Source organism: Macaca fascicularis, chromosome 7 (genome assembly GCF_037993035.2).
Source record: "Macaca fascicularis isolate 582-1 chromosome 7, T2T-MFA8v1.1".
Taxonomy (NCBI): Eukaryota; Metazoa; Chordata; class Mammalia; order Primates; family Cercopithecidae; genus Macaca; species Macaca fascicularis.
Window position 1 is genome coordinate 27,962,377 of NC_088381.1, and position 14,851 is coordinate 27,977,227.

General features: G+C 36.8%; 1 protein-coding gene across 13 annotated transcripts in view; it reads right to left on the reverse strand.

The window, feature by feature from the left end:
• Nucleotides 1–14,851, reverse strand: part of DMXL2 (Dmx like 2) — a 173,181-nt gene that overhangs the window by 54,264 nt on the left and 104,066 nt on the right. For all 13 annotated transcript variants that reach the window (XR_012414972.1, XR_012414973.1, XR_012414971.1 and 10 more), the window contains 3 exons: nt 10,910–11,029; nt 6,585–6,812; nt 2,646–4,325 (listed from right to left, as the gene is read on the reverse strand). Coding sequence is in view for 9 of the 13 variants with exons in the window: in XM_005559563.4 (XP_005559620.2) it covers nt 2,646–4,325; nt 6,585–6,812; nt 10,910–11,029 (2,028 nt within the window). In the remaining 4 variants the exon portion in view is untranslated. The remainder of the gene's footprint in view (nt 1–2,645; nt 4,326–6,584; nt 6,813–10,909; nt 11,030–14,851) is intronic.

The following is a 14,851-nucleotide window of genomic DNA, read 5'->3' on the forward strand; positions in this document are numbered from 1 at the left end:
CCATCTATCTATCCATCTATCTATCTATTTAGCTAGATAGATAGCTATTAGGTTGGTGCAAAAGTATTTGCAGTTTTGCCATTATTTTTGCACCAACCTAATATCTATCTATTTATTTATTTATAGACATAGGATCCCGCTTTTAGACCAAGATGGTCTAAAAGTCCTGGCCTCAAGCAATCCTCCCACCTTAGCCTCCCAAAGTGCTGCCATTAAAGGTGTGAGCCACCATGCTCATTTGTCTACTTATTCATTCAACAAATCAAGCATCTATTACATGTGAGGAACTCTTCGGGTACTGGGAAATCAGCAGTGAATAAGGCAAAGTCCCTACTCTCTTGGGGATCATATTTTAGGAGGTAGAGACAAACAATAAACAAATAATATGTGGAAATTAATGCTACGAACAGAAATAAAGCAGGACTGAGAGATAGGGAATGCTAGAGTAAGAGAGTTCTATTTCATACAGTATGGCCAGGAAAGAACTCTCTAGTAAGATGACATGCCAGCAGCAATTTGAGGAAGTAAAGGAATGAGCCATGCATGAATCTGGAAGAAGAGCATTCTAATAGAGCAGAAATGAGTACAGACTGTGTGGGACTTTTAGGCCACTTTAAGGCTCTTAACTTTTATTCTAAAGTGAGACAGGAAGGCACTGGTTTATGTTGAGCAAAGGAGAGATTTAATGTGATTTGATTTTAAAAGAATCACTGGTTCCTAGGCAAAGAACAGACGGAGGTAACAAGAATAAAGCAGTCAGGAGATGACAGGGACTTGGACCAGAGTAGTAACTGCAGAGGTAATGATAATTGATTGTTGGATTCTGGATATTAATAGAACTGATAGCATTTGCCAATGAACTGGATATGAGGTATAAGAGAAAGCAGAGTCCAGAATGACTGTACGTTGTTTCACCAAAACAAGTGGAAGAACTCATTTACTTAGAATCCATTTACTGAGATGTGTAACTCATTTAATCTCTGACCTTCGGTTTCCCACCTGTGAAATGGAGACATTCATTCCTGCCTTATTACCTCATCAATGTCCACTGTGTCCAGGATACACTATTTCTATATTGCTTTAGCCAATGATACACTTTTGTATTAGAAAGTGTAAACTGTTTTGTTTTACAAATTATGGCATGCCTACTTTCTTAATGTCCCACAGTAAAAACTAACATATATTAAACACACAACACAAGCTTAAGGTTGTTCTGGGAAGAATCTCACTCAACTACATACAACCTCATAATGGTTAAGATTTTTCTTTTCCAATTAATAGTGAGAAAATAAGTCATAGGCAAAACCCTAGGTCTCTAGTTACTTTAACCTGCAGAGGAGAAAACTTTGGGGGATATACTATAGGGATGTAAATCTACATGAAGAGATATTTTCCAGCTGCCTTTCCCCCACAAATCTGGAAATTATGAAATAGTTAAAAGGGTACAGGCTTTGAGTCAATAATTTATCCACATATGAACCCCACTTCTACTCCTTAATGCCTATGTGATCTCAGGTGAGTCCCTTAATTTCTTAAGGATCAGTGTCTTCATCTATAAAGTTAAACATAATAATAGCTATCTGCTAGAAGATTGTGATAATTAAATATGATAAAGTAAAGAAAGTACCTGAAACACAGCCATTTTTCACTCCTCCACAATATTTATTGAATTAATGAAATTTTGATCATTAATTTTCAGTTTCCTTTGCCAATGCTATCATTTACAATCTACAACATTACCCTGAACTATGTGCATAAAAGAGAATGGAATCTAGTTCCAGGAAGCAGCCAAAAATTTTCTAGTTACAGAATGAATTAGGCAAAATACGTATGACATTAACTGTAAGGAAACCTCTCTGAAGAGACTTTTTGGAGAAAATTAGGTAATTGTAAAAAGTTGTTTATGGCTAGAAATGGGAAGACCAACAAGTTGAGCCCATGAGGTCCCAATAAGCCTCATGATTCCACAGTAACATTAACAAATGGGCTGTTATTATCAAAGGAAAAATCACAGGGATCAATCTGATTTAAAAAAACGAGAGACTTGGCCAGTCCATGGTGACTCATGCCTATAATCCCAGCACTGTGGGAGGCCAAGGCAGGAGGACTGCTTGAGCTCAGGAGTTCGAGACTAGCCTGGGCAACGTAAGGAGACCCAATCCCTACAAAAAAAAAAGAAATTAGCTTGGCCCCATGGTGGTGCACACCTGTGGTCCCAGCTATTTAGGAGACTGAGGTGGGAAGATTACTTGAGCCTGAGAGGTTAAGGCTACAGTGACCTGTGACTATGCCACTCAACTCCAGCCTGGGCAACAGAGCAAGACCCTGTCTCAAAAAAACAGACAAACAAAAAACCCACCCAAACACACACAAAAAACAAGAGATTATAAATCAAAAATGACACAAAGGTTTCAGTGTAAAAACTCATGAGAGAATGCACATGGATCTCACAAATCTGTGCATTCATATGCCTGCCTCAACTGTCTTTTCTGAGCATATTATATAATAGTAATTGCCTATTAAGGAGGTCTTTTCCATGCAAAGTTTGAAAGTTGAGACTACAATTCAATAAATGAGTCAGTATATAGATAATACAAATATTTCTATTAGGTACAACTTTATCCATTTTTAGTGAGAATATTTACCTGAGCAACTCTTATCTCTGCTTTCATCAAGCTCAGTACTGGTAGTAGCCACTGTATCAGCCAAAGCTACAAGGAACATCTGCTCCAAACGGGTAAGGCCTGGTAGACTTGAGTGCATAAGATGACTTGAAAGTACCCTTGCATGTTCTTGGCCAAAGTAAGCTGGTCCATATTGAGAAAGATTTATTACTTTTGATTTGTTTTCTCTCTTTTCGGGCTCTAAATCAATATCATCCGTTGTTATATCCTGGATTTGAAACAGCTCTGAATACTGATCCTCTGGTTGACTTACTGTCTGATCTTCATAGCTCTGTGGTATCTTTGTACTTTCTTCTGAAATTCTGTAGGATATATCTTGATCTGCAGCAAGTAATGCATATAGTGGGAGTGGAGGGATAGAATCTATCTCAGTATAATCTCGAGTACCATCTTTTCCTACGGTGACTGTTTCCTTTGCTGTACTGCCGCTTACACTAATAGTTCGAGAAAGATGTCGCTTAGTTCCTTCTCCAGCATCAGCATCTCTAACTATTGCTACTTCACCTGCAATACATTTTACTAAATGAGAGAGAATGGCTTTAGCCCTTCGCACTTTCCCTAAATCCATCAATTCTAACAGCTGAGTTGGATGATACTGTGGAAGAGTAGGGGAAAGTACATGTGCAGCCTCAAATAAGCCACCATCTTGAATTACAGTTGGTGAACAAAAAACATCATCAGAAACAGCTGTTCCTTCAACAATACTTTTTCTTGCCAGCATATTAGATTTAAAGGTCAAATGATCTTGCATTGCTGCCTCTTCTGCATTAGGACTATCAGCTTCAGTGTCTCCAAATTTGACAGCATGCTTCCACTGTGCATATACATGCATTTCACAATCCATTCCTACCACCAATATCCCATCTCTTACCCAAGAGAGAGAAACAGGCAGTGAAGGAGTACCATCAACGGAAGATACCAAGTCTATAGATCTAAGAAGAACCCATCTTGACCTAACCCCTTGCTTGATACTACCACCTAGTGGTAAAGTAATGACAGCTACTCCATCCTTACTGTTGGTTTGCTCAGTCACAATTCCTGAAAGCCTTCCATACATGAAGATATTAGCACCGACCCCCACTGTAAGAATGTGGGAGCCATCTTCTTTTGATACCCAGTCCAAATGTACTAAATGTTTGATATTCGGAATAAGATATCTATCCTTGCTCAAGAGTGCATCTGACTTGCTATATACAAACAGATTGCTGTCAACGCTGACCCTTGAATCAAGTACACTCCCAACCTTAACCAAATCATCAAGATGAATTGTTTGTTCTAAAACCCACTCTGATCCTCCTGTAGATTCACATTCAAATATACAAACATGCATGGAAAATTCTTTAGAAATAAAACCATTATGGTGGATAGGTTGCTTATAAGCCACTGCAAGGCGACCTGTGTATGAACAGCTAACAGCAACTGGTCTTCCCACGATGCTCACTGTACTGCTATTATCTTCTCCTTCATCATTCATCAAAGGCCATCTCTTCCAATGATAAATTTCTTTCTCATCACTTTTATTACAGTCTGGGTTGGTTTCCATACAACATTTCCAGAAGCGTACTTTATTGTCGGAACAAGTTGTAACCACTAAATAAGGTGCAAGGCACACTGGATAAATTGAAGAAGAACTCAGATGGCCTTAAAAAAGAAAAAGCAAAGTTAGTTATAATAATAATAAAGCCTCAAAATAATATGGTAATAATCAAATTCTGGAATGTGATCAATTCAAAGTCACTATGAGCTTCTTCAGAATAACTCTGTAGTCTTCCTCTTAACTAGTATCCCACTAAATGTACATTGGCCAACGTATCTATAAAGGTCTTGAAGAGCCCATCAGTGAAATCAAGGTATGCAATAATAATCACTTAATTTGTTTTTAGGTAATTAAGTTTAAATGAGGCAACCATTTAATTAAAATAAAACTCAAAAGCACTGAAATAAGTCAACCCCTAATGTGTTTCTATTATTTACATTTACCTTCACAACACGCCTCCCTAGACTTTCATACTATATATTTAATCATTTTCATCATGAATACTTAACTGAGCTTTACAATTTGCCTTTCAAATGCCCCTAACCCTCCCTCAAATAATCCAGACCCCAGGTGGTACATTAAATTTTGCTTCAGACAGCAAAACAGACCAATAGATCTTACCCATTCTACCAAGTTTAATTCATCCTCTCTTAGCACTGAACAAGAACCCTCTTATCTATTCCTGACTGCCAAAGACTAACAAGGTACATCTGTTGTCAACTATAAGACAAGGGGATATAGAGATTAAGATCTGAGGTCAGAAGATCTGGATTTGAGTTTCAATCCATCAATAATTTCATTAACAGTGGGAAAGCTACTTAATCATCTGAGCCTGTTCCATCTGAACAACTGGGATCAGTTACTGTTTCCCCTAGAATATTATTGTCAAATAAGACATTTTATAAGGCCTCTGTAAAATATAATTTATTATCATGAACGCCAATAAACTTGAGTATAACCCAAACCTTTCAAATATTTTGAAAGATTAACAAACTGGCCTAGATCTGCACCAGCCACAAAAGCCCAGAATACACTCTTCTCAATATGATCTTTCCAACTGTAAATGCAAACCTGTCTTAGGGATGAATGAGAAAACACCCTTACTGAATATCATCCACCTGTAATATTAACAGCCCTGAACCTCCAGTTTTGGTTTCCAAAAAACACTATTCTAGAAACTCCCCAATTAAAATTCTACAAGTAGCAGATCACTTTAAATACAGCTGCCAGTCTTGCCCTCCAAATATCTTATCTATCTTGCTAAAGTCGGTATCATTCCAGACCAGCCAAACTATAATCTTTTATCCTACATTTTTCCTCAGAGTATCCGCCAACCCTTGTTCAAACATTCTTAATAAAAGTGAGATATGAATACCACAATGTGAACGAAAAGTCTTAATTAAAAAAAAAAAAAAAGCCTCAGTGGTTTACAAATGAATTTGTTCTTTAAAATTTTTACTATCATGATATTCCAAAGTATAGGCAAGACATCTCACATTAAAATATTTACACTATTTTGGCCGGGCGTGGTGGCTCACGCCTGTAATCCCAGCACTTTGGGAGGCCGAGGCGGGTGGATCACGAGGTCAGGAGATCGAGACCATCCTGGCTAACATGATGAAACCCCGTCTCTACTAAAAATACAAAAAAATTAGCCAGGCACGGTGGCAGGCTTCTACAGTCCCAGTTATTTGGGAGGCTGAGGCAGGAGAATGGGTGTGAACCCAGGAGGGGAGCTTGCAGTGAGCCAAGATAGCACCACTGCACTCCAGCCTGGGCAACAGAGCAAGACTCTATCTCAAAAAAAAACCACACAAAATAGTAAAAATTTACACTATTTTCTGTCAAGCTGATTACATTTATCACAGGAAATTTGTGTGTGTGTGTGTATGTGTGTGTATAGTCTCGCTCTGTTGCCCACCCAGGCTGGAGTGCAATAGTGCAATGTCGGCTCACTGCAACCTCTGCCTCTCGAGTTCAAGCGATTCTCCTGCCTCAGCTTCCCAAGTAGCTGGGATTACAGGTGCATGCCACCATGCCCAACTAATTTTTGTATTCTTAGTAGAGACAAGGTTTCACCATGTTAGCCAGGGTAGTCTCGAACTACTGACCTCAAGTGATCCACCCACCTCAGCCTCCCAAGGTGCTGGGATTACAGAAGTGAGCCACTGCACCCAGTCAGGAAATTATTTCTAATAAAGACGTGTTTCTAAACATCTAGACATATCATTAAAAGAAAATAAATCTTTATTTTAATGTCAACATAGCACATATTTCAGAAGAGTTCATGTATTTTATCTACTAAAGAGTTTATACATTTTATCACTATGAGCTACCACTGTGCAGTCTTAAAATGACCTTACCTGCTGAAGGAGTTGCTCTTATTACTTCAACTGATTCTGGGAGATCAAGGGGTTGGCTATACACCAGTCTAGAACTCAGAATAAGTTTACTGGCAGTTTGAAGATTGGCAATTGATGAAGAATGTGGCATGGGGCTCACACTAGGAGAGGTTTCTGGAGAAGAATCTACATTCTTCTGTCCAGGGACTGAAAGTAGACTCTCAGAGGAAGCACCTTCTGAAGCTTTAGCTTTAAAAATAAATTATAATATTACAAAATGTATGTATATCATTACTATAAATATGAGCTAGAATATTACTTCGTTATTATTTAAGAAACAGCTTCTTAAAAGTATTTTGGAGGTGAGGATACAGAGAAAAGAGAACTCTTTAAAATAGAACGACCATATGACTCAGCAATCTCACTACTAGGTGTTTATCCAAAGGAAAGGAAATCAGTGTATCAAATGGGTAACTCCACCCCTACATTTATTGTAGCACTATACACAACAGCCAAGACATAAAATCAACCCAAGTATCCATCAGTGAATACACGGATAAAGAAAATGTGGTATATACACAATGGAATACTATTCAGCTATAAACAAGAATGAAATCCTGTCACTTGCAGCAACACAGTTGGAAACCAAAGGTCACTATGTTAAGTGAAACAAGCCAGGCACAGAAATACAAATATCACCTGTTCTTTCCCTCACATATGAGAGCTAAGAAAGTGGATCTCACGGAGGTAGATAATAGAATAACAGACACCAGAGAATGGGAAGGGTTGTGGGGTAGGTGAAGAGACTGTTTAATAGGTACAAACAAAAAGTTTGACAGAAGAAATAAGTTCTTTTGTTTGATAGCACAGTAGAATGACTACAGTTAACAACAATACATATTTCAAAAGAGCTAGAAAATCTGAAATGTTCCCAACCTGAAAAAACAATAAACTTCAAAGTAATGAATATCCTAAATACCCTGATATGATCATTACATATTCTATCCATGTATAAAAACATCGCATGTACCCCATAAGTATGTATAATTATTATGCATCAATAAAATTTTTTTTAAAAATTACTTTGGAGACAAGGTCAATTTTCAAACTTTTGCTTAGTTACTCTGATAAGCTTTTTTTTTTTTTTTTTTTTTTAAATTTTACTCTTTCTTAGCATCAGTTCTATCATGGGAGACTGACAGGGAAGAATCACAACATGTAAAAGCTAAAAGAAACCCCTTACACAGTCCAGTGCTTACAACCTTTAAAACACATTAAAAGCTTGAGGAATTTGTTAACACGCAAATTCCCAGGCTTAACCACAGAGACACTGATTTAGATGATACGGGGTAGATCCCAGTAAAGCAGCCCAGGTGTTTTTGAAACAGATGGATCATGAACCAAACTTTAAGAAATAGCAATGTACTGCCTCACTTTTAGATTAAGACATTTAAACTTAGAGAGTTTAGTGATTTTCCTGAGGCCATATAATTAGCTAGGGGCAAAGATGACGTTACACTAGCAGCCTCCTATCAAGTACTCAAATCAGAGAATGATTTCAAGAATAAACACAAAAAGTAAAAGTTGTAAGAAAATTTAAGACAATATTAGTTGACTGCCTTTGTAAGCCATATTGACTTGATCTTCCAAAGAACTTCCAGTGAGTATAAATCTCTAAGATTCAGTTATCTGTTCTTCCGTGACATATAAGAGATACTCTATATTATATTTACTTATTTATTTATTTATTTATTTGTGTATCTGTCTCTCCCCATTGGACCACAAATTCACTAAAGGCAGGGATGATATGTTATTGCCTTGTACATCTCAAGGAGCACCAGAATATCTAATAAATAATAATCCTCTTTTGTTTCTGTTAAACATGTCAATCTATCTTATACTGGTAGGCCAATAAGTAAGAAATATGAAAAAAAAATTTTTGTAAAATGAAATGAGACTACAAACTTGAATCCATAGTCAGAATACAGGAGTCCCACTCCTGGCTCTATCACTAATGAGATGTGTTTCCTTAGGCCAGGCACTTCACCATCTCTGGCTACTTTTTCACCAGCAAAATAAGGTTAAAACTACATCATTTCTCTTCCTGTAAAGCATGCTATTTTCTAACATATATCTCATGCTAAGAAAGAAAATAAGAGCAGAAAAAAAAAGCAAAGACTTTAGAGTCACCAAGGCCTGATTTTGAAACTTGGTTCTGTGACAAACTATATAATGGGTCTTGCTCAAGTTACTTACCCTTACTCCATTAGTAAACTGGGTATAATGTCTATCTCACATATATAAAGCACCAATCTCAGTACCTGGCACCCAGAAGGTACTCAACATGTTCCCTTCTCTAACAAAATTTAAACCAATCATTTATCTTCTAACAGGATATTCACTACTGTGGTAAATTTAAGCATTAAATGTGAATGGCAGGATACACTGTTAAATCTGCAGCAAAGATTAGAACAAAAAGATGGATGCTTTCTATCACAGCTAAGAAGAGTAAATTATTTGCCTCTACTGTAATCTCATTGTCTGTGACCTACTGCTGTCACAAACAGTGTAGGCAAGCAACTCAACTCTAACCCTGGCTTTAGTGAGACATACACCTCATAAACAGTGGGGACAAACAAAATCACACAGTTCCTGTCCTCCCACAAGGATCTGTTACTACCTCTGTAAATCTCTTCAGAGTCACTCCTATCTCTGTGCCAAATTCTAGAAATTACTATATTCTCTGCTGGGTGAATCTCTTCCTGATGAACTGGTTTTAGATCCCTTCTCTTGCATTTCTGTCAAACAACATATAATGCAAAAAATTAACTCCAAAGGCTTTGAAAGAATTTTTAAATACCTGGTGCCTCAAGAAGATTAGGCTCAACTAGGTGAAGGTAAAGGTTCTGTCAAATAATTTGGCTTTTCTAATGCCAATTCATGGCCCAGTTAGAACTGCTACCTACAAAGTTATGTGATAATGTATAATACATGTGAACAAAAAAGTACAAATTATTCTTTCACTGTATCAAATGTTGTATAAGAAGTTGTATAAAATCAACTAATATAATTACAAGAAATAATAAACTATTACAACTCAAATATTTTGAGTTAACAGTTTAAAGCAGATTCAATGTAATATGGCTATCCATGTAGTTCTTCATTTTAACAATTATCTCTCAAACAGTAAAAGTTTGTTTTTTAAAAAAACTATGATCAATTTCTTTGCTTCATACTACAGATTTCCCAATTTGTTTAGAGATTAATCTAAATGTGTACAGCAAAAGAATGGCTGAAATAATTTTTTAATCACAATTGCATTTCTTTTTTTTTCGAGACAGGGTCTCACTTTGTCACCTAGGCTGGAGTGCAGTGGTGCAGTCTCGGCTTATTGCAGCCTCTGCCTCAAGGGCTCAAGCAATCCTCCCATCTCAGCCTCCCAAGTATAGGCACATGCCACCATACTTGACTAATTCTTTATTTTTTTGTAGAGATGAAGTCTCACTATATTGCCCAGGCTGATCTTGAATTCCTGGGCTCAAGCGATCATCCTGCCTAGCCTCCCAAAGTGCTGGGATTATAGGCATGAGCCATCATGCCCAACCTGTATTTCTTAATGTTCTACAAAAACAGTTCTGCTTATAAGCCTCAGGCACTCAATTATATTTTATCAAACAGCAATTCTGCTTTTTTTTTTTTTTTGAGACGGAATCTTGCTCTATCGCTCAGGCTGAAGTGCAGTGGCACAATCTCAGCTCACTGCAACCTCCACCTTCCAGGTTCACGCCATCCTCCTGCTTCAGTCTCCTGAGTAGCTGGGACTACAGGTGCCCGCCATCACGCCTGGCTAATTTTTTGTATTTTTAGTAGAGATGGGGTTTCACCATGTTAGCCAGGATGGTCTTGATCTCCTGACCTGATGATCTGCCTGCCTCGGCCTCCCAAAGTGCTGGGATTACAGGCATGAGCCACCACGCCCGGCCAATTCTGCTTCTTTTAATGATGATAAAGCTGATGATGTACAGTGTATTGCATGGGAATGTGTATTAACAAAAAAGTACAATATTAGTTCTATGGACATCTAAAACAGTCATAATGTGCACTCAATAAATATTCACTGAAAAAAATAAATCAAGCTTTTATTTTTTTTTTCAATATGTCTAATGTGCCCATAGGCTAGTTTTTAGGATTAACCAGTTTCATTAATGATTTATGACCTTGTAATTAAAAGTTTAGAAGAGACATAATTCAGCAACTCAATTTACAGTTTACTGGAACTTCATTTTACAGAATTAACCAAATGAATTTATTATGTATCATCTCTGTATGAAACTAAAATTACTTACCTAAACATGCTTGTACAGATTTAAGATGAAGGTGCCACATATGCAGAATAGAGTTATTATTGCTGTCCTTCTCAATTACTACTAGAAAGAACTTTTCTGAAAATGGTGGTGGGCGGTATCCTATTATTCAAAGGAAAAGGATATTTAAATTAGTATATTTTTATAGGGTTAAAAAAACACTTTTTAAAAGCTACCACCACCTCTTGATATGCATGGAAGTTGGGAAGAAAAGGCAAGAAAGACCTTTAGGAGGAGTTTTATATAATTTTTGTGCCAAAAGTTAGATAGCTATCAAGGACTAATGAAGTTACGTCAAAAGTACACAAAAGCTAATATGAAAGGATACCTACTGGTCAAAGAGGGGACACTTTGAGCATCAAAGAATAAAACTGAATACAATTTGTTAAAATATATTTATCCTATTGCAAACTAGGAGTTTACACAAATACCAAAAGAGGCTACATAAAAAAGAAAGGAAAGGAAAGGAAAGCAGCAGAAGAATGGAAGAAGGAGAGAAGGGAAGTAAGCGGCGTGCTGAGCATACAAAAGCTCAAGCCGGCCTCACAGGATGCCCCTGGAGTAACTGGGTCACTTACTCCTTATTTAGAGAACTGGCAATTAAAAGGAAATAATAAAATATTCAACCTGCTTTCTTGTATGAAAACAGCATTTAAAAAAACTTAAGTTGTGGGAGAAGGAGTAGTGGTAGGGTAAAGAAGAAATTTTGTAGAAATTTCACGCATTTTTTAAAGAAAAGACATTACTTGTATGTATAATTTTCCCTGTTGACAATTATAGTCTTCATAACTGAAAATGAGATCTATGCAGGATAATAAAAGCTTTCCTTAATAATGAAAACTCATAATGACAACTTATTGGCAATGAGCGCTGCTAGAGTTAAAATTGTGGCCTCTAACAATTTCCATTAAAAGAAACAGTTTGGCACTGCATGTTCTCACTCATAAGTGGGAGCTGAACAATGAGAACACATGGACACAGTGAGGGGAACATAACATATCGGGGCCTGTTGAGGAGTAGGGAGCTAGGGAGGAGAGAGCATTCGGAGAAACACCTAATGTAGATGATGGGTTGACGGGTGCAGCAAACCACCACGGCACGTGTATACCTATGTAACAAACCTGCATGTTCTGCACATGTATCCCAGAACTTAAAGTATAATAATAATTTTTTAAAAAGGAACAGTTTGGAAGGATGATTCCATTCTTGCAAAGGACAGCTACAAGATAAACCCAGGAAAATCTTGTGCCTGAAAGAAAGTAAACTATTACAATAATGAGGTTATGTCAAAAGGACTCAGGACCTACTTCAAATGGTACTTACTAGCCTAATATAGGACTATGTAGGCATTTAAAAAATGATTGCAACTGATTGAAATATCCTACATACATAAAAATCCATTGAGTTATATGAGTACTTCTCGTATGTATATTATTGTTCATTAAAGAGTTTTCTTAAAATAGGTTCATATTGATACCTAAAAGACAAAGAAATCCAAACAACAACAAATTCAACAGTAGTAGCTGGAGATAACCAGCGCACAGACTCCTCATTCTGAAACTGTCAATTAAATGGAAAGAATTAAGCACTTAAACCCTTTCCAAAAAGAACTGTTTTTCAAAGTAATCCAATGGCCCCAGTAGATAAAGAAATGCTTCTATTTACAGACGTTTTCCAGCTAATAAATAAATGAGAACTGATAAAATTGGAAAATCATAATTTTTTAATCCTTAATGAACTAGTGTAAGATCAATAATATTCAATGGAAGAAGCCATGAGATAAAGACTGCTGTCAAACTATAATGACACCACCAATTGAATCTTCTGACTCTTAATATGACTAAAAGTGAGATATCTGAATATTATTTTTTTTCTGGTATGATACATATGAAGTACTGCATCACCTAGAATGCTGAATCCAGATCTAATCCAGTCTACAGAGCTAACTTGCACTTTACAGGAAATACAGTAGACAAGAAAAAGTTTAAACAACATCACAAGTAAGTAGTCAGAGAAACTCCTTTAAAAAAAAAAAAAAAACCTTGCCCTAGAACTAAAGGAGACAGAGACACAAAAAAACCTTTCAAAAAAATCAATGAATCCAGGAACCGGTTTTTTGAAAAGATTAACAAAATAGATAGACCGCTAGCCAAACTAATAAAGAAAAAAAAAGAGAAAAATAAAACAGACACAATGAAAAATGATAAAGGAGGTATCACCACTGATCCCACAGAAATACAAACTACCATCAGAGAATACTATAAACACCTCTACGCAAATAAACGAGAAAATCTAGAAGAAATGGATAAATTCCTAGACATATAAACCCTCCCAAGACTAAACCAGGAAGAAGTGAAATCCCCAAATAGACCAATAACAAGTTCTGTAATTGAGGCAGTAATTAATAGCCTATCAACCAAGAAAAGCCCAGGACCAGACAGATTCACAGCTGAATTCTACCAGAGGTACAAAGATGAGCTGGTACCATTCCTTCTGAAACTATTCCAATCAATAGAAAAAGAGGGACTCCTCCCTAACTCATTTTATATGGCCAGCATCATCCTGATACCAAAACCTGGCAGAGACACAACAAAAAAAGAAAATTTCAGGCCAATATCCCTGATGAACATGGATGCAAAAATCCTCAATAAAATACTGGCAAACCAAATCCAGCAGCACATCAAAAAGCTTATCCACCACGATCAAGTTGGCTTCATCCCTGGGATGCAAGGCTGGTTCAACATACGCAAATCAATAAATGTACTCCATCACGTAAACAGAACCAATGACAAAAACCACATGATTATCTCAACAGATACAGAAATGGCCTCTGATAAAACTCAACAGCCCCTCATGCTAAAACCTCTCAATAAACTAGGTATTAATGAAACTTATCTCAAAATAATAAGAGATATTTATGACAAACCCACAGCCAATATCATACTGAATAGGCAAAAGCTGGAAGTATTCCCTTTGAAAACCAGCACAAGACCAGGATGCCCTATCTCACCACTCCTATTCAATATGGTATTGAAAGTTCTGGCCAAGGCAATCAGACAAGAGAAAGCAATAAAGGGTATTCAAATAGGAAGAGAAGAAGTCAAATTGTCTCTGTTTGCAGATGACATGATTGTATATTTACAAAACCCAATAGTCTCAGCCCAAAATCTCCTTAAGCTGATAAGCAACTTCAGCAGTCTCAGGATACAAAATCAATGTGCAACAATCACAAGCATTCCTATACACCAATAACAGACAAACAGAGAGCCAAATCATGAGTGAACTCCCATTCACAATTGCTACAATGAGAATAAAATACCTAGGAATCCAACTTACAAGGGATGTGAAGGACCTCTTCAAGGAGAACTACAAACCACTGCTCAAGGAAATGAGAGGACATAAACAAATGGAAAAACATTCTATGCTCATGGATAAGAAAAATCAATATCGTGAAAAAGTAATTTATAGATTCAATGCTATCCCCATCAAGTTACCATTGACTTTCCTCACAGAATTAGAAAAAAAACTCTTTAAATTTCATATGGAACCAAAAAAAGAGCTCACATAGCCAAGACAATCCTAAGCAAAAAGAACAAAGCTGGAGGCATTATGCTACCTGACTTCGAACTATACTGCAAGCTACAGTAACCAAAACAGCATGCTACTGGTACCAAAACAGATATATAGACCAATGGAACAGAATAGAGGCCTCAGAAATAACACCACACATCTACTACCATCTGATCTTTTACAAACCTGACAAAAACAAGAAATGGGGAAAGGATTCCCTATTTAATAAATGGTGTTGGGAAAACTGACTTGCCATATGCAGAAAACTGAAACTGGACCCCTTCCTTACACCTTATACAAAAATTAACTCAAGATGGATTGAAGACTTAAACATCAGACCTAAAACCATAAAAA